This window comes from Canis lupus, chromosome 5 (genome assembly GCF_003254725.2).
Source record: "Canis lupus dingo isolate Sandy chromosome 5, ASM325472v2, whole genome shotgun sequence".
Lineage (NCBI taxonomy): Eukaryota > Metazoa > Chordata > Mammalia > Carnivora > Canidae > Canis > Canis lupus.
Genome location: NC_064247.1, coordinates 51,246,486 through 51,267,069, shown reverse-complemented (window position 1 = coordinate 51,267,069; position 20,584 = coordinate 51,246,486). Strand labels below are relative to the sequence as shown.

The window sequence follows — 20,584 nt, the reverse complement described above, 5'->3', positions numbered from 1 at the left end:
ATCACACTAAATAATTACATTTAACTGACCTTCACCAACTAAGATCACATGTTCTTTTTCTTCATGTGCTTTATTTATTCCATCCCTTGCTTACATACTTGCTTACATGTTTATATATATTCACTCATTCAGCTAACATTTACTGAGCCACCTACATCATATAGATGAAACTGAACAATGACAGGTTCAAAGATATGAACATAAGTTCATTAACCTATGGTTCTTATATTAATAAGTATAATAAGATCTTGTGAAATAGGTTCAATTATCCCTATTTGATAAAGAAACTAAGATGGAGAGAAACTAAAAGAATTGTCAAAATTCCCAAAGCTATTAGTAAAAGGACTAGAAATCAAACCCCAGGAAGTTTTAGTTTCTAATGTAGTCATTAAATTGTTTTTAAAGCGAACAAATGTGCTCATTATGATTATACCTTTGGACAGACTAAACACTACCTAACATATGAAATAGTTAAAACAAGGAAAATTCAGAAGAAGATTGGAAATTTATTTTAAATAAAAGTCTTTTGGATTTTAAGACCAAATGTTTCATTTAGGCAAGTCTGCAAAATTATCACTCTGATATTTCTCACTAGGAAATCAACTTCTGTGAAGTTTTATATTTATTTACAGTAATAACCAATTTTAGTTAAAATAGTTGTTTTGAGTAGTAATTTCCAATTACAAGTTTAACATACTGAATTGTTCACTGTTCCCTATTTAAGTTGATAAATAAATGTTAATATAATGCTGACATTGTTCATACAGGAATCATTACTTGAATGTATGAAACATGGCTGACAACTTAAAATAATCACATAGAACACTTCTCTTAATATAATCTGCCTTCACAAAGCATTCTTTGCTTCATTATACAAACTGTGTGTCATGAAAAACAATTATGGAATTATTTTAGCACAAAAGAGTAAAACTACAAAAGATAAAGTTATTATTGAAGATAAAATCCTTGTTATTAATTATTAAAGAATATAATTCCTATTAGTTTTAGAAAACTAAAAATCTTTTTTAAATATGTATTTGTGGAATGAAGAAAAAAAACACTGAAGGCTATAATGAATCAAACTGGAGACTGCTAAAAGAGAAAATATAGTGCTGATAAGGGCTAAGATCTCTACAAAGAAATACTAATAACTATTTTCAATTTTTAAGGCCGCTATTTTCTTTTTATATCTTATCTAATTAGCGTTCCTCCACTGATAGGAATGACAACAGTGTGCTGAATGAGGCACTGAGATAGAGGCCAGAAAAGTAAAGATACAGAATATGAACATCTCTTAAATGTTTTTTAAAGTGACCAAAATTGATTGATTTTGCAGCGATGAAGCCCTTTCTTGAAAGACCATTTATTTTGATTTATTCTTCTGCATATCTGTTTACGGAAAATGTTTTTTACATTTTTCTGTACCACAGAAGAAATGAAGGAGATAACTCCTATTTATGCTTCAGAAAAGTAAAATCGTGGCCCACTTCAATTTACTAATTCTTTAAGGAATAGACAGGATTTGAGATGATTTTTACAGCAATTCATAACATTATCATTTTCATTTAAAATTAATGTTACTTGCATTTCCAACATAATATTTCATGATCCTTTCACTATTTATCTTCATGTTTTCAATCAGGAAATATTTCTAATTAATTTCTCTAATTAATGTGGACAAAAGAGACATGCTTATTTTTAATGAATACTAATATATGAGTAAACAAATACATTGGTTTTTTTGGACCCATCAAGTCAAACAGATGTGTATTCACAGGAAAATAAATCAACCTGAATTCTATGATCCATTAAAAAAAAAAAAGGTGCTGCCAATATCCAGGTAACTTCAGTAAAAGCAAGCAGTGCTGGATTTGCAAACAGAAGAACTGGATTAAAGTCCCAATTCGCCAGTTGGACACATTACTCCAGTTATCTAGAATCTTTTTAAACATGAGTTTCCTCATATGTAATATAGGGATGTTAAATACGTAGTTAATGAGGATGGTATTAAAATTATAATTGAGAAGGTTTGTATTTAAAAGCTCAGCAAACTGTAAAATGCCAAGGTATCATTATTATTACTCTGCATTAATTATATATGACATATCATTCCAGAGATTTTCAGAAATGCTCCAAGCCATCCTCTGAGAATGAATAAAAAAGCAAGAAAAAGGATTTAACCACTTAAATAGTCATATCACTTTCATATAGTTAATTTTCTCAACAGACTACAAGTATGTTAATAATTATGGGAAGTTTAAAATCTAATTTAAAATAATTAGAGGTTGAGAATAATTACTTCTTTGCAAAAGACACAGGTGATAAAAATAGTATTTAAGAGAAACACTAATTGGGATCCCTGGGTGGCGCAGCGGTTTGGCGCCTGCCTTTGGCCCAGGGCGCGATCCTGGAGACCCAGGATCGAATCCCACATCGGGCTCCCGGTGCATGGAGCCTGCTTCTCCCTCTGCCTGTATCTCTGCCTCTCTCTCTCTCTGTGACTATCATAAATAAATAAAAATTGAAAAAAAAAATAAAAAAATAAAATATTTAAAAAAAAAAAAAAAAATAAGAGAAACACTAATTATCCAGGTATCAAATACTAGACTATAAAAATTCTCAAAATTAGCCAATCTTATTTTTTGAGATAACATAGTCAATGACTAAAAACTAAAACTCCATCTTTTAAAGAAAAACAAAACTGAAAAGATTCAGTTTTAAAAGATTTGACTTGCTAACTTCAAAGCAGTATTTCAAGAACTAAACATTCATTCTAGGTACTTACAGCATGCCCAAGTATTGCATGTGCTATTTCATGGCCCAGAAGGAAGGAAAGTTGATGGCTATCAGTCACACTATTTAAAAGTCCAGTGAAGATAAACACTTGTCCATTCTGTACCATAAAGAAAATAATGTAAGCAACTGGAACACCTTAAAAAAACAAGGACATTAAATTTAACAATTAAAAATTTAGTGTGAGTACTTTTACTTACTGGAAGCACAAAGGCATTTACATCTGGAGAATTGACCACATGGATAATCCAATTGATCTCAGAGACCCCTGGAATATCTTTATTGCATTCAATCAAATGATTAACTACTTCTTTAACCATTAGGTATCTGGCATCCTTCTCAGTGAGCATATCATTTTTAAATTCTTCCATCCACTGAAAGATTAAAAAGTCATCTTTATTTTAAGGAGTTTTAGCTCCACAAAATGTTTATATTGCTTTATGAAGAGTTATATAGCTACTTACTGTTGAACATTTTAATTTTTAATTATGTAAAATCTACATATTCTAAACACTCAAATCCTTAAATTGAATTATTCATGCAAAGGCAATGCAAATGGAATAAATTCTATTAACCAATATTTTTCATATAAATTGGTTGAAATAAAACTTTCATCTTTTTCTATTAGTCTATAAAGAAAGAAAATGCTTAAGTATGATTTCTACTTTCCTAAATATTTCAGAAAACAAAACATTGCCTGGGGAACAGAGATTTCACATAAGGAAGTGTAATACAAAAGAAAATTACTTTCATAACCCACTGAATAGAAAAACACCCTATATACTTACTGAAAAACTTAAACTTCTACCAAAAAAAAAAAAAGACATTTCATTAATTTTAAAGTGTTTCATTCACACAGAATGAAAGGAAATTACTGAAATTTTAAAACTAATGGGCATGCAATTTCCTCTATACGATGTTGAGTAAGACTAGCCACCAAATGAAGACACTTTTTCTGAAGCTATATTCCATAAGAAACCCTTTCAAGTCTAGGAAAATTAAAGATGTTTTGAAAATATTACTTTAATTTCCATAAAATGTAAAACTTCTTTTACATGCGGATCAAGAACTTGATAACCTTCCCTGAGATGTATTTAAAAAAAAGATGATTTTGTAGAATTGGGATCTGAAACAGTCTTTTTATCAATAGCATTTTTAAAAAGCGTAAGTCACCAATGTAAACTGAAACAACAAAAAAACATTATATATTAACCCTTCTGAAGTGGATGAAACAAAATTATATAGAATTATAGTGCTTTATAATATCTGTATAAAAATGTGTGCTTGAATTTTTTTTTTAATGATTTTATTTATTTATTCATGAGAGACACAGAGAGAGAGAGGCAGAGACATAGGCAGAGGGACAGTCAGGCTCCATACAGGGAGCCCGATGTGGGACTTGATCCCTGGTCTCCAGGATCACACCCTCAGCCAAAGGCAGAGCTCAACTGCTGAGCCAACCAGGCATCCCTGAATTTTCATATCAAGCAAGTTATTACATTTGTAGATTAAAAAATAAAAAGAATAGGGGTACCTGGGTGGTTCAGTGGTTGAGCGTCTGCCTTTGGCTCAGATCACAATCCCAGCATCCTGGGATCAAGTCCTGTATCAGGCTCCCTGCAGGGAAGCCTGCTTCTCCCTCTGCCTATTTCTCTGCCTCTCTCTCTCTTTCTCTCTCTGTATCTCATGAATAAATAAATAAAATCTTTTAAAAAAGAACACATACAAACATATATATAATTTTTTAAAGCTTCTAAATGATATAAATGGTAGAAGACATACTGATTTAACACTAGGCCTATCTCACTCAATCCTTCCACAACATTTTCCTCAAACTTGCTTCAGACAAGACTACTCTAAGAAACATCTCCAATCTCTGTATAAACTCAACTAGAAGAGATGCATCTTATCTTTACTGAGAACAATCTTTTTAGTGAAAACACATTGTTATTTCTTTTTTAATGGTAACTTTCCACGGACAAACTCAAGTTGAACTGAAATTTAAAAATACAAAGATTTAGCCACACCAAAGCTGTCAAGTGAGACTACGAGACTTTAATTCAACAAATACTAATTGAGCACATACTATGTGTGCACTAAGAACTGGTCAAAGAGGATCTATCCTCAAGAAACTCACTAGTGGTATAAAATGCTTAACTTGTATTTGCTAAGGAGTTAAGACTTCTGAATTACAACTTTAATTTGCATTCAAAAAATATAATAAATTGCCAAAAATGATGTTTTTGGGGAAAAAATCTTATTCTACATTACTTTCAAGGTATAAAAATTCTATTACATACCTACTTATCCAAAAAAATACATACTAAGTACTACTTTGTATGTTGTGCTAGTACTTAAGATAAAATGATAAAACAGACAGGGCCTCTGTTCCCAGAGCTTAGTCTAACAAAGGAGACAGATCAGCAAATAAATAATTATGCAAATAATTGTTGTTACCCTCATGATAAGTGATTTAAAAGAAAAGCACAGTATGCAAGGAAAATAAAAGTAGGTGGGACACCTGGGTGGCTCAGTGGTTGTGCGTCTGCCTTTGGCTCAGGGCATGATCCCGGAGTCCCAGGATTGAGTCCCACATCGGGCTGCCTGCATGTAGCCTGCTTCTCCCTCTGCCTATGTCTCTGCCCTCTCGCTGTGTCTCTTATGAATAAATAAGTAATCTTTAATAAAAAAAAAAAAAAAAGCAAGAAAATAAAAGTAGGAGTCCTGACCCCAATATAGCCACCACTGGACACAATTACAAATGAGCTGATTAAAAAAAAAAAAAAAAAAAAAAAAAAAAAAAAACAAATGAGCTGATTTATAATTTAGTCTGTATGAAGTATACCCTCAAAGCCTACTGTAGCCAACCTGCCTAACCCAGTCTGGATAATCAAGGAAGGCTTTCCTGAGAAAGTGACATTCAAGGTGACATGTCATGAGAAGGAAGAAATGAGAAGAAAAGCAAGGTAGGCAGTTGGAATACTGAGTATGAAAGGTTGGAGGCCTTTCAGGAAAATGTTAATTTTCTATCAAAGACTAACAAAAAAGTAGTGCCTCTTTCATACTTAAGAAATTTTTCCCGCTTTGAGTATTATATTAAGCAATTACAAACAATTCATACTACTTACTGCTTCGTATTCCAATTCTGATAAAAGTCTGAAATGTTCTTTCCCCAATAATAGTAACTTGCTCCTTCCTGTGACAGGACTGACTTCCAGGTGAGTAAAATAAAACACTACAAAGAGCAATCCAAAACTACTGAAACAAAGGAGTAACTTCCATTTATTCTTTCTTAAACTTTCTTTAAATAGCTCCTTCTTGTTAGGAGGAAGTGCCTGCCACCATTTCCTTATGCCCCTAGAGCAAAAAAAAAATTCAAAGTTCTGACAATAGTATCAGCACATATCACCAAAACTTAATCTTATGCTAGGAGTTTACGTCATCAAACACTTGAATTTTTGTGATATATTTCTCCGTGTAGATGAATTTTTTTCAATTTATACAATTCTTGGCTAAATAATGAAAAAGTAATCAGTTATATAGAACTATAATTAAAAATTCTAATGTTAAAAAAAATTCTAATGTTCACTTAAATTTTAAGTTTTTTAAAGATGAACACTAAAGGAGTAGCAATTTTACACAACTACCATTAGTTTAACATTTATTGACTGTTTACCACATGCAAACTACTATTCTAGTCGTTATATACAGGTCATCTCATTTAACCTTCACATTAACCCTGTTTCAGAAGAGAATACTGAGCAAAGCAACTTGTCCAAGGTTGCAGACGTAACCAGCTAAGACAGTGTGACTCCAGAGTCAGAGTACTTAACCACTTAATAGGGATGAACTGCCCTAACACGCTTCTGAGGGGGTTATGGTACAATAATCTATACCTCTAACCATGATCCTCCCTACTAGTCATCAGAATTCTGGCACAATCTGCCAGGACTTCAAGCAAGGTACTAAGGAAACAACCTCAGCACTGAGTTTTAGAAATAACTATTGCTCACTAGCAAAAAAAACCCACTATTCTCCCAAGAACGCGACAAAGGAGAAGAGCATAAACACTGTAAATAAGGAAATAACAGGAACACCTGCGTGGCTCAGTAGTTGAGCATCTGCCTTTGGCTCAGGGCATGATCCCGGGGTCCTGGAATTGAGTTCAGCATCAGGCTCCCCGCAGGGAACCTGCTTCTGCCTCTGCCTATGTCTCTGCCTCTCTCTCTATGTGTCTCATGAATCAATAAATAAATAAAGTCTTTTTTAAAAATAAGGAAATAAGAGACTGTATAGCTAACACATGAGGAGGTCCACTTCCTACCAGGCAACAATACTCTCTGCTGGTTATCAGGGTTCGCAGACATTTTGACAAGCAATGTTTTCAACTCTGGGACAAACTTTTTCCTCATAAGTTCATCTGTGAAATCACAACAAAAACTTAAGATACATACATCATTCTCTTGACAAAATTCATCTTATAAAATAACTTCAAGTTATCTTAATTTTATTAAGTGATACACTTAAAATACCTCAAAGTGTTTCAAGCTGAAGAGACTTATTTCCTATTTAAAACTTACTATAGGGATGCCTGGGTGGGTCAGCAGTTGAGCATCCGTCTTCAGCCTACGGAGTGCTCTTGGAGACCCGGGATCAAGTCCCACATTGGGCTCCTGCATGGAGCCTGTTTCTCCCTCTACCTGTGTCTCTGCCTCTCTGTGTGTGTCTCTCATGAATAAATAAATAAAATCTTAAAAAAAAAAAAAAAACTAACTATATGTGACTTATTTTCTGCTTAAAATTAAGATGATAACACAGCTTTAAAAATGTCATTATAATAGTAAAAACAACAAAAAGTTAAAAATAATGATTAAAAAGGATGAAAAGAGCCATTGGCCTAAGAACCTGGGCTGAGTTGTGACAAAGATTCTCTCTTCCATCAGATTCTACTCAGGCTCCCCTGAACTTTTTTCAACTAGGCCTCACCTTTGGACTTCTGTATCTCATCTCTTCATTGTCCAGTTTTCAGCAAGAATCCCACTAAATCAGTTTAGCCAGAACCCCCACCCTTCATATCTGATTATCCGCAGAATCTGATCAGGTTCCTCATCATTCACCAGCCTCCAAGTGATGTCTGACCCTCACCTGCCTTCAGCAAAAAGCCTCGTAGGGTCAGGTCAGGGAGAACCACCCTGTACTCCTGATATTTTCTCTTACTAATTTTCCATCCACCAAACCTCACCTTGGCTATAAATTCCCACTTACCCATGCTGTATTCAAAATTAACTCTGGTTCTATACTTAGGTCTCTTCCCCTACTGCAACAGTCCTGCATAAAATGTTTACTGCTTTAACTGTAGGCTAGCTCTGATTTTCTTTGATAGCCATTACTTACATTCAGAGCTAACACAGGGGCAGCCCCAGTGGCTCAGCGGTTTAGCACCACCTTCAGCCCAGGGCCTGATCCTGGAGACCCAGTATCGAGTCCCACATGGGCTCCCTGCGTGGAGCCTGCTTCTCCCTCTGCCTGTGTTTCTGCCTCTCTCTGTCTCTCATGAATAAGTAAATAAAATCTTTAAAAAAAAAAAAAAAAAGAGCTAACACAGCTGTATTTTTTCTGAGTGCCAATGTCAAATCTTAGGAACACAATACATTAGAGAGTACAAGTTCTCAATTTCTGATAAAAAGAAAATTGGTTTGGTTAGTATGGGAGGAGGAAGGCACAGAAGGGCCCATAGAAAGGGCCTGTCTTCAAATATAAGAAAGCTTGATGAAGAAACAATGCTTAACTTTATCTTTCTTCAATCTTCATGGAGCAAATAAGAGAAAACAAGATTATTTAGGGGAGAAGGTTTAAATTAAAGTATTATTTAGCTATAAAAATGTAATTATTATGAAGGAGTACCCAAGAGAAAATAACAAAGATGTGCTGGAAATAGAAGAAATAAATAAATACTAATTAGGGACACCTGGGTGGCTCAGCGGTTAAGCATCTGCCTTTGGCTCAGGGTGTGATCCTGGAGACCCAGGATCAAGTCCCACATCAGGCTCCCCGCAGGAAGCCTGCTTCTCCCTCTGCCTATGTCTCTGCCTCTCTCTGTGTGTCTCTCATGAATAAATTAATTAAAAAATTTTAAATAAAAGAAAAATAAATAGCAATTAAGTGTTAACTTGGCTAGGAAGGAGCCCATTCTTAAATAAGTGAAGTTCTTCAGTTTCATGACCCATTGCCTCAGATTCCATAAACTTAACATGTTTGTTACTGTTCTTACACACAAGCCATAACCAACATTTCTCATTCTTATAATCATAAACATAAATCCTTTAAAAAGTGTCTATAAAATTTCTTAGAGATCATATTTTTATACTATAATATACAATAAATTAGGGCACCTGGGTGGCTCAGTCAGTTAAGCATTCTATTCTTGAATCTGGCTCAGTTCTTGATCTCAGGGTCATGGGATCGAACCCTGTGTCAGGCTCCATGCTCAGCACAGAGTATACTTAGGATTCTCTCTCTCTCTCTACCCCCTGCGCTGTCAATAAATAAATAAATAAATAAATAAATAAATAAATAAAATCTTTAAAAAAATAATATGCAGTAAATTATTTCAAGATTACTAAATCATAAAAAAAAGATTACTAAATCATACTTAACAAAACTGGGTAGAACCAATTGTTCAGAAACTTAATTTTGAGCTAAATATGGAAAATGGGAAATCTAACAAGTTTTCATTAAAAGTATAGTTTATAATAAAAAATATAGTTTTTAATATAAAAGTTTATTTTTTAAAAGCTTTTTACCTGCCTACAATGATTGCAAATAGTTTCTGCACTGGTTTAAGAATTATCAACAAGAGAGGAACTGGAGCAGCTTGAAACCGAGAAGAAGTGTGGAAACTCCTGGTGTCTCTTTTGGGAAGACAGTTTAAAGGATGCAATAGTGAAAGGGCAGGAACTCCTGCAACTTCTTTTATCAGTAGCTGTCTCGAAAAAGAGCCATTCCACGCAGTACAGTTTGGGGTAACCATCCCAAATTCCTTACATCTCGTGCTCAAGAGGCATTTCGGTCGTTTGTTATTAAAAGTCCTACAGAAATAAAAATTTTCAGGCAGAAAAGTCAACCTATCACACTGATTCACTTCCAGACCCTGACACTTATTAACTATCTGACTAATTTGTACTTGATGACAGTCTGGTGAGGTCACAGTTAGTGTGTTACATCTTCTCCAGTTGGTCAGCAAATGTATTCGGAAGAAAACACAGTTTCTAGTAGCAGATTGCAGTCCACAGATGAAGCTCATCTTTCTTCTCCTTGATTATCTGGAACACACACACAAAAAAAATAAGTTATAAATATCTCTGGAAAATACTTATTTACAAAGCCTGGAACATAACCCTTAAGAAACAGGTGTGTCGGGATCCCTGGGTGGCGCAGCGGTTTGGCGCCTGCCTTTGTCCCAGGGCACGATCCTGGAGACCCGGGATCGAATCCCACATCGGGCTCCCGGTGCATGGAGCCTGCTTCTCCCTCTGCCTGTGTCTCTGCGCCTCTCTCTCTCTCTGTGTGACTACCATAAATAAATAAAAATTAAAAAAAAAAAAAAAAGAAACAGGTGTGTCAATTGTTCTTTCCTTAACACATCTCAGACTGAATTACCTTAGGTTTCCACCACCATCCCTCAGTAATGCCTGTCAGCAATGCAAAACAAGCAGGTTTTACCCACTTTTTTTTACTCTGACACATACTCTAGAAACTTGGGATTTTTTTCTTTTCGTTTTTGAGTTTTAGTTGGGGGAAGTCTGTTTTTATTTTAACAGCTAAATTATAGGGGAATTAAGAAATGGATTAAGCAAAAATAACCACAGGTTTTAGGAACTGGCAGTAAGTAGGAGGAAAAAGCATGTAAAGGAATAGTAAAATCTAAGTTTTAAAATGTATTTTTTAAAATAGAAACCTGATCCTTTCAAATATAATCCTCACACTTCGGAATGGGGGCAAGATGGAATAAAAGGAACCAGACTTATCCTTCCACTGAACAAACAGAATAATAAAACAATGGTTTCAACACATTAGACGTTAGACAATGAAGACCAGTGACCCCTGAGTGATGGGAAACAAATGTGATGAGCCCTACAATTGCCCCTGCTTCCTGCCTGGAGAGTTTCCAGGCCACTATGTAGAGAGGGGAAGCCTAGCCCAGCCCAACAGCACTCCTAAATTGGAGAGATGAAGCTGGGAGTTCAAGCAGGCCACAGTAGCTAGACCCCACATAATGGAATACAAGAGAAGACTGTGCAGGGAAAGAACTCCAGAGGGTGTTGTGCAGGAAAATCTGCCTCCAGTACTCATCTCAGTTCTAAACAGGGCACTCATGTTAGGAAAGTCCCTGGAGATGGGAAAGAATCACCTGACAGGATTAGAGGAACAAAATTCAGGGCTCAAGGAGGGCAGAGTGTAGTGCCAATTTCTATCTTTCAAAGTGGAAAACCTTTGAATTCCTGGGGCACCAGACAGTGTACTCAGAAGGGTTTTACCTCATCAGAGAAAAATTAGTCCCAGACTAAAAGCTACTCTGACCCTACCTAACAAAGATTAAAAGAATACTCAAAATGATCAAACTGTTTCTAAGGAACTTCTCCACATCCTAGAAAAAAGCTCAAAATTAGTTACAAGTATAAAAAAAAAAAAAAAAAAAAAAAAAAAACACCATTTAATAAGGTACAATTTATAATTAAAAATTACCAGGCAGCAAAGATATAGGATATGTGAACCATGATTATGAAAAATATTAATAAAAACTCACTCCTAAGTAACATGAATGACAGCATTGATAGGTAAGGATATTAGTTATTATAACTACATTCCATGTCTTTAAAAACTTAAAAGAAAAATCTGAGAATTTAAAGTAGAAACATGGAATATGTTTTTTTAATAGACCTACACTCAACTTCTAGACAAGAAAACTACAATGTCTTTGATGAAAATTATATTGGATGAGGGACGACTGGGTGACTTAGTGGCTGAGCATCTGCCTTTGGCTCAAGGCGTGATCCTGGGGTCCTGGGATTGAGTCCTGCATCAGATTCCTCCCTCAGGGAGCTGCTTCTCCCTCTGCCTATGTCTCTGCCTCTCTCTGTGTACCTCTCATGAATAAACAAAATCTAAAAAAAAAAAAAAAAAAAAAAAAAAATTTAAACAAGAAAATTACATTGGATGAGACTAACAGACTAGATACCAGATACCGTAACAATGAAATAAAGACTTGTAAACTTGACATATCAATAGAAACCAAGAAAACTAAGAGGGAAAAAAAAGGCACAGAGCATCAGTGAAGTATAGGATAACTCAAGTGGCCTAATGCATGTATAACTGGAGTCCCTGAAAAGAGGGGAGGGATGGTAAACAAAAAAACTTAAAAAAATAGTGGCCAACATTTTCCAACTTTGATGAAAACTATAAACCTACAAATCCATGAAATTTAAAAGCCACACAAACAATGAACACAAAGGAAACTTACTTCAAGGCATATCTTAATCAAATTTCTTAAAACCAGTGGAAGAGAAAATCTTAAATTTGACATCCTTGATGAAATGGACCAATTCCTTGAAAGACAAAAACTACCAAGCTAACTCAGAAAGAAATGGATACATCTGAAGAGCCCTATATCTATTTTTTTTAATTGAACTCATAGTTTAAAAACCTTCCCACAAAGAAAGCTCCAGGCCCAAACAGCTTCACTGGGCAACTCTATCAAACATTTAAGAATTAATAATAATTCTATTCAAACTCTTCCAGGAAACTGAAAAGAAAGGAATACTTTGCATTTTATTCCATAAGATCAGCATTACTATGATACTAAAGCCAGGAAAAAAATTACAAGAAGACGATAGAGTAGTATCTCTCATGAACACAGACACAAAACTTAAGATTTTAGGGCAGCCCTGGTGGCGCAGCTGTTTAGGGCCGCCTGCAGCCCGGGGCCTGGAGACACGGGATCAAGTCCCACGTCGGGCTCCCTGCATGGAGCCTGCTTCTCCCTCTGCCTGTGTCTCTGCCTCCCTCCCTCCCTCTCTCTCTCTCTGTCTCTATGAATCAATAAATAAAATCTTTAAAAAAAAAAAAAGATTTTAGAAAATTAAATTTAACAATACATAAAAAGACTACATCATGACCAGCTGAGATGTATTCCAGGAATGGAAATTTGAGTAAAAAATTCATAAATCAATGTAATCTACCCTATTTATTGAAAAAGAAACACATGATCATCTCAGTAGATACAGAAAAAGCATTTGATAAAATCGAACATTCAACCCTGATAAAAAAAAAAAAAAAAACCCTCTCAGTAAACTAAGACATCTACAGAAAACTATAACCAACAGCATATTTATTGGTTAAAGACTATACTTTTTGCCTAAGTTTAGGATCAAAGCAAGGATGTTTGCTCTCACCGCTTAAATGCAATATTGTACTGGAGATCCTCAACAATAGAACAGAATAAATGCATAACTAAATAAATGGCATCCAGACAAGAAACATAAAAGCTAAATGGTCTTTATGCCTATATATACTTATATAACATGACCATCTATATAAAAAATCCAAAGGAATCTACAGAAAAGTTATTACAAGGAGTTTAGCAAGGGGGTAGGATACAAAAGCAATATACAAAAGCAATTTTATCTCTATATACTATCAAGTGATAGAAGCCAGACCGTACTTCCTCCAAAAACATGCATAATTCTATGATTCCAGCTCTATAATAAGAACTGTATAAAACGCAAAATAATTTATAGTTACAGAGAGATCAATGATTGCTTGAGGACAGGAAGGTAAAGAAGATCAGGAAAGGAATTACAAAGTTTGGAGGTAATGAGTATGTTCATTATTTTGATTGTGGTGTTAGTTTCACAGGTGTACACATGTGACAAAACTTATAATACACAGCTTAAATACGTACAATTCATTTTACATCAATTATACATCACTTAAGCTATTTTTCAAAAGATACTAAAAAAAGAACAATCAAATGCAATGTATGGACTCTGAATAGATCTTGGTTTGAAGGAAAAAAAATCAGCTTTAGAGGACAACTGGTACTATTGGGGGAATTTGCACATGGATTTACTTTTAGGTTATTTTAGGTTAAGTACTGCTTATTAGGTGATAATGATGTGGTTATGTAGGTGAATATCTTACACTTGAGTACTTACTGAAGTATGTTTTTATGATGAATAAAATTTACTTCCAAATTGTATTAACAAATACACACACACACACAAACACACACCCCATAAAGCCAATGCAGTTAAATATTAACATCCATCTAAATTGTGGTTATGCATGTGTTCATTAAAATTTTTTTCGGGGAAAATAAATAAATAAATAAATAAATAAATAAATAAATAAATAAATAATAATAAATAAATAAATATTTTTGGTTTTTCTGTTTCAAAATCTTCATAATAAAAGTTGGAGGAAAATATGTAAATCTAACTCAAACTAGACAATATTATCTAGAAAGATGCTTCAGAACACCAGTTTTTGTTTTGTTTTGTTTTTTTTAATTTATGATAGTCACAGAGAGAGAGAGGCAGAGACACAGGCAGAGGGAGAAGCAGGCTCCATGCACCGGGAGCCCGACGTGGGATTCGATCCCGGGTCTCCAGGATTGCGCCCCGGGCCAAAGGCAGGCGCCAAACCGCTGCGCCACCCAGGGATCCCAAGAACACCAGTTTTAAAAAACCGTATTAACTATACAGCAAACTATTTGAAAGTCACTCAAAACTTTTATATACTTTATACATTTCACCCTTGCATTATTAACATATAATGTGAATAAAGGGCATGCTAAGTAAACATTAACTCCAAGTTAACCTTTTGGAATTACTATCCATTTTAAATCAGAGTCCAAACTTGACACATAATAATCTGATGTCATTAACAAGATACTTTCTAGGTTTTTTCTTTTCTTTTTTTGAATCAAACCGAAGCCTAGAAATCATTTCAAAACTAAATTTTAGTAGCTAGTAAGGTTCTTCGTTGGCTAGGTGACTTGTGACTTACAGATACAGCATAAAATCCAATCCCTGCCCTCATGGATGTTATCTAATTGAGAAGGGCACAGGTACCTAAGAAGACTACTTAGTAGCAGACAATATAGTTCTTCATTAAGTGTTATGCACTATATAAATTTTTTAAAAAGAAAGGACATCCATGAATAGCAGAATAGTTCAAGGCAACTATTATTTTTTAGGCCATTTGGGCAGATGCAGAAAAAACGGTTTCAAATGGGAAAGTATACTGAAGGTTTAAAAACAGAAAGTCAGGGACGCCTGGGTGGCTCAGCGGTTGAGCGTCTGTCTGACTTTGACTCAGGGCATGACCCCAGGGTCTGGGATCCAGTCCCACATCGGGCTCCTGCGGGGAGCCTACTTCTCCATCTGCCTGTGTCTCTCTTTCTGTCTCATGAATAAATAAATAAAATCTTTTTTTTATAAAAAAAAAGTCACCTGCTAGAAGTCAAACTGCAAAAACAACACAAATCCACATTCTTTTACTATAGGAGGTAAGCTTCAGACACTTGCTCAATCGCACTCCCCTTTTATAAGGGCATCCTAAAACCTCAATTTAAGGGATAGGCCGACTGCCACTCTTCCCCAGTGACCCCTGCCATTGGCCACAGAGCTAGGATATCTGACGTAGAAAAGACTTTTGGTGAAGCAGTATCAGGCAAAGGAGTAAGGGCATGTATAAACTGGGGTTATAGTTGGTGTCATGGTAACACAAAGCAATCTGCAAGCAAGAACTGCAAACAAAAACCTTTGCAAAAGAGAAGTGGATCAACAAAAAGGACAATGGAATCAATGTGCATAAAATAAAAGATCATGAAGCCTCAGGGAAAGAAAGAGAGGGAGCAAGATTCATACTTTCCTAGTTCCCAAGAATCCATTGTACTTCCTAAATTTAACTGAGCTTTATGACCTTTTACTTTCTTCCTCAAACAATTCTCCCTCAAAGGGTTTCTGTATCTAAGAAACTTAAACTTAAGTTATAGGGCAGGGACGCCTGGGTGGCTCAGCTGTTGAGGGTCTGCCTTCAGATCACACCCCAGGGGTCTGGGGATCGAGTTCAGCATCCGGCTCCCCACAGAGAGTCTGCTTTTCCCTCTGCCTATGTCTCTGCCTCTCTCTGTGTGTCTCTCAAGAATAAATAAATAAAATCTTAAAAAAAAAATTACAGGGCATAAAAATTACACTTGTTTTACATGTAAGCTGATAACATTTTAATATTATACATGCTGCTTACTAGAACTAGCTAAGGGTTTCTTCTAGACTTTGCAAAGCTGAATTCCCACTTTTCAACACTGAATCAGTTCCAGATTAGTACTGGATTATCTCTGCAGTGACTTTACCATACAAAAGACCTCAATCCACATTAAATCAGTCATGTCAATTTATCTCAACCTAGCCCTTCCTGGGCTCTGTGGCTTTAGGCTGTAGATTACTACATACCCTCCAATGTCTCTGCCTATTAAACAACCAACTCCTCCTATCTGCCTAGTTCATTTCTCACCACCAAACAAGAACTAAAGCAGTCTTTCTAAAATGCAAAATCAGACAACAGAATCCTACTCCCACAACTCAGATGAAGTCCTACAATGCTAAATACTATGCAGCCATTTTTAAAAGGAGATTTGTGCAATGACAAAGAGACACAAACCTTAAAAATAACAACAAATGCTACTTGCAAGAATTCTGTAGGTCAGGAACGGCAAACTCAGATGTGTAAACCAGCCCTGCACAACAGAAATGTCTACAATTATGGAAATGTGTCTGTGTTGTCCAATATGGTATCTCCCACCTATGGCTACTGTACTATATCGCTTGAAATGCGGCTGGTGTGACTGAGCAACAGAATTTTTAATTAACTTTAGTTAATTTAAAACAAAATGGCCATCGGTGACTAGTGCTACTGTGGTCAACAGTGCACTGTTGGGTCCAGTCTGTAGGGTCCAGGCAAAGCCATACTGATATAAACGTAAATTCATGCCCATACAAGGAAGGTGCAATTGTAATGGAACTTGAGCTTAGTGTTACCAAACAGTTCAATATTTTCAAGAAAAGACAGTAATTCAAACTTTTTATTAAAGTTATCAGTTTTAAAATGCTGGCAACAAACTTCAAGAGAAAACAAAGTTTTTAAACACCTTGGCCAAACACATACACCAGATCCCACTCAGTTTTTGACCTCTGAATGATGTTATTCATTCATTAAATATTTAATGAGTGCCTCCTACATGCCATATCACATGCCATTCTGGATGCTGGAGATACCACAGGAAATAAAGAAGACAAAAATCTCTGCCCAATTTGCAAAAAATAGTAATGCTGAAATATGCTAGTATATACAAATAGAAATTAAAAATCTAAAGTAAAACGTAGCAAACCATTCATTGTGATTACTTTGAGTGGCAAAATGGCAGGTGTAAAGGATTTAGTATTCTCATCTCATGTATTTCTGTGCTGTTTAAATGTTTACTAGGATGTATTATTACTCTTATAAGCCCCAAAACCAAAAAGGCAACTATTTTTATAATTTCCAACAGTTTCTATTGGTTTCAGTAAACTCCTCTACATGGAAGACCAGGCCTCTCATGATGCCACCTCCCACTACTTCTCCAGGCACCTTCCCCCAGCTCCTACCCATTCCTAAGCTCCAGACCCACTGATTTACCGACACCCCTCAGAAAAGCTCTCATCTCTATTTCTATGCACATTTATTACACTGCTTAGCTCTGTAATTACAGCAAGCAACTCTTGATCATCCCTCAAGACTTATGTGGAATCTTTAAAAAAAAAAAAATAGTCTCTCCCAGAAGGTATAAGCAAAAGCTCCAAACATCACATGAACATAACTAAAAACATTTTCATTTGTATCACTGACAATCAAGCGTCATTTAGAACAGAAACAGTGCCTGATATTTTGCGATGCATGGTTTATCCTCAAGAAAGGGGAAAGAAATCTATTTATACACCTTCCAAGAGCCAACACCAGGCTATACCCAGCCTAAAAAAGAATCAGGGTTGACACATCCTCTTCAAAGAACCGTGGCAGGCCAACAAACATAGCTGGCAAACCTCTAAGACGGCAAAATTAACGAGGTGAGGAAAATTAAACAATCTGGATGGTTAGCCTAAGAACATGTCAGATCCTGAGTTCCTTTAAGTACCGTCTCAGAATGAGTGAGTACAGCACTCACTGGTGCTCACGGCTGAAGCCTGGAAGACGGTTTTCACAACTCTGCTGAAAATGACTATTTCTTCTCTAGTTTCTATGGAAACAGCTGTCAGACTGGCAAAAAAAAAAAAAAGGACATGTACTTTAATCATTCAAGCAAAGTGTACACATGATGGAAAGCCTTTAAATAAATAAATAAATAAATAAATAAATAAATAAATAAATAAATAAGAGGGCGACAGACTTGGGTTTCAAGCTTTCAAATGTCAGACCGCACCCCTTCCCTGTGGCCGAGCTGATGCATGTTTTAAGTCTGCATCACGGGAGCGAGGGCCACACGGCATCGGTGGCAGTGGTGATAGTTGATCAATCCCTGAATTCTAAATGAGGGGTCTTCATCGCAACCCCCCCAACCCTGGACTAAAATTTCTCATTGAGGCTCCATGGTGCAGTTAAACTGCTGCTCTGTTCTACACAGGCCAGTGGCATTATTTAACAGCCATAAAAAGTGACTCTTTGGGGGGGGGGGGGGGGGGCGGGGCAGCCCAGGTGGCTCAGTGGTTGAGCACCTGCCTGCAGCCCAGATCGTGACCCCGGAGACCTGGGATCGAGTCCTGCGTCGCGCTCCCTGCGTGGAGCCTGCGTCTCCCTCTGCCTGTATCTCTCCTCTTTCTCTCTCTGTGTCTTTCATGAATGATAAATAAAATCTTTAAAAAAATAAAAAATAAAAAAATAAATCTTTTTAAAGTGACCTCTTGCAGACAGGTTCGTGAAGAAATTATCACAACTGCCTAGAACCGTTTAGAGACGCGGACGTGCTCAGCTCTTCGCTGCTCAGGGTTTAGGTAGGAGACTTTGCGAAGCTAAGGGAGGGGCAGGGGCAGGGGCAGGGGCAGGGCCCCCCCCCCCACCCGCCCCCCGAGTCGCTTTAGGCCGCTAGAAGCGGTTTTCCGCAGGTGAAGGTGTCGGTCCGAGGCACCCCACGCTGCGTCAATACTATTTAAAATTAAAAATAAAAAATACATAAAATTTTAAAAATTTTAAAAATAAAAAAGGAGCCGCAAAAGAGAAAGGAAGGCAGAGGGGAGAGGCTGGGCACCCCCCGACACCAAGTCCCCCTGCGCGCTTACACCTCCCAGGTTGGCAGCGCATCCCCGGGGGGGGGGGGGTGGGGGGGGGATGGGGGCGGCGAGGCTGGACCCTCCCCCCCTCCTCTTCCCCTCGCCCCCTGCCCCCTGCCCGCCCACGCCGGACGCCCCTGCCCCCAAGTGCCCCCCTCAGCCTCCCCCTGGAAGTTCTCCCACCCCAACTCCTAAACCAAGGGCGGAGGCGTCCCCGCCAGGACAGACCCCAGCAGCGGCGAACGCCGAGACTCCTCCGGCCGGGCTCCCGCGCAAGCGCACACCGCGCCCCAGAAGCCCCGCCCCCTCACTTCCTGCCCTCTGCCCGGGCCCGGGCGCCTTTGGCTCCGCCCACCGCGGGCAGTCGCCACACCCGCCCAGAGTGGCCCTCCCCGCGGCCGCGGACCGGGAGCCACTGTGGCGCGCTGGCGCCCCCGCGCGGCCGGAGGAGGGACGTGGCTGCGGGCTGGGCGGTCGGCGCTGGCTGGTCCTCACTCCTGTCCTGACTCTCAGGACCTCCAAAGAATGATCCTTGATGGGCTTGATGGGATGAGCACTGGGTGTTATGCTATATGTTGGCAAATTGAACTCCAACTATAAATAAATAAATAAATAAATAAATAATAAATAAATAAATAAATAAATAAATAAATAAATAAATAAGCAAGCATTATATATTGCCTTAAAAAAAAAAAAAAAAGAATGATCCAGGCAAAGCTGCGACTGCTCAAGATTCTCAGGCAGTCCTGGCCAAAGCGAAGGAGACTCGAGGGCTGCCAAAGGACGAAAGCTTCTTGGTTGTGAAGTTGCAATGATAGAAGTAGTCTTTGGAGAGAGAATTCTCTGCTTTCGCGTGACCTCTGAAATGGCACATTTCGAGAACAATGAAGTATAACCTGAAGCATCTGGAAGTTACTGGAAACTAGCTAGCCACAAAACAATGTGTAGAGTATGTTTCATTTATGCCACCAAAAAATAGCCAGCACCAAGGGCGTTCTAGGTGCCAGGGGTACAGCAGGGAACCAGGTAGAGATGTGACGTTCTTGGAGCTTGTATCCCAGAGAGGAAATCTAGGCAGTCAGCAAGCAAACAGGTAAATAAACAAGGTATCAGATAGTGGTATGATGCTACAGCAGTTCGTTATATGTATTTTCAATGCATGATGAAAAACATCTTGATAAACACTATAAACAGTTTTAGAGGATTTACAAGATTATAAGCAATGTTTTCTTTGCCTCCCTTATTTGTGTTTTATAAACTTGTCTTTTACTTTGAAGGAACTATCCTGGCAGATCCCTGACCATTGGTTCCCTAAACATTGAAGCGGCAGGGACTCCTGGGTCGCTCGGTGGTTGAGCATCTGTCTTCAGCTCAGGTCGTGATCCTGGGGTCCTGGAATTGAGGCCTGCATCGGGCTCCCTACAGGGAGC

The 20,584-nt window shown here is 37.4% G+C and overlaps 1 protein-coding gene across 3 annotated transcripts in view; it reads right to left on the bottom strand.

Moving 5' to 3' along the window:
* OMA1 (OMA1 zinc metallopeptidase) overlaps positions 1-19,486 on the bottom strand; it is a 71,937-nt gene extending 52,451 nt beyond the window's left edge. The window contains exons 1-6 of one of the 3 annotated variants that reach the window (XM_025427800.3): positions 19,383-19,447; positions 18,056-18,147; positions 9,597-10,115; positions 5,922-6,150; positions 2,994-3,167; positions 2,786-2,893 (exon numbers count right to left, since the gene is read on the bottom strand). In XM_025427800.3, the coding sequence (XP_025283585.1) occupies positions 2,786-2,893; positions 2,994-3,167; positions 5,922-6,150; positions 9,597-10,096 (1,011 nt within the window). In that variant the 5' untranslated portion in view covers positions 10,097-10,115; positions 18,056-18,147; positions 19,383-19,447. Of the gene's footprint in view, positions 1-2,785; positions 2,894-2,993; positions 3,168-5,921; positions 6,151-9,596; positions 10,116-18,055; positions 18,148-19,382 lie in introns of all 3 variants that reach the window. The other 2 variants (XM_025427799.2, XM_025427804.3) reach the window with 2 other exon arrangements.
* Between the last annotated feature and the right edge of the window lie 1,098 nt (positions 19,487-20,584).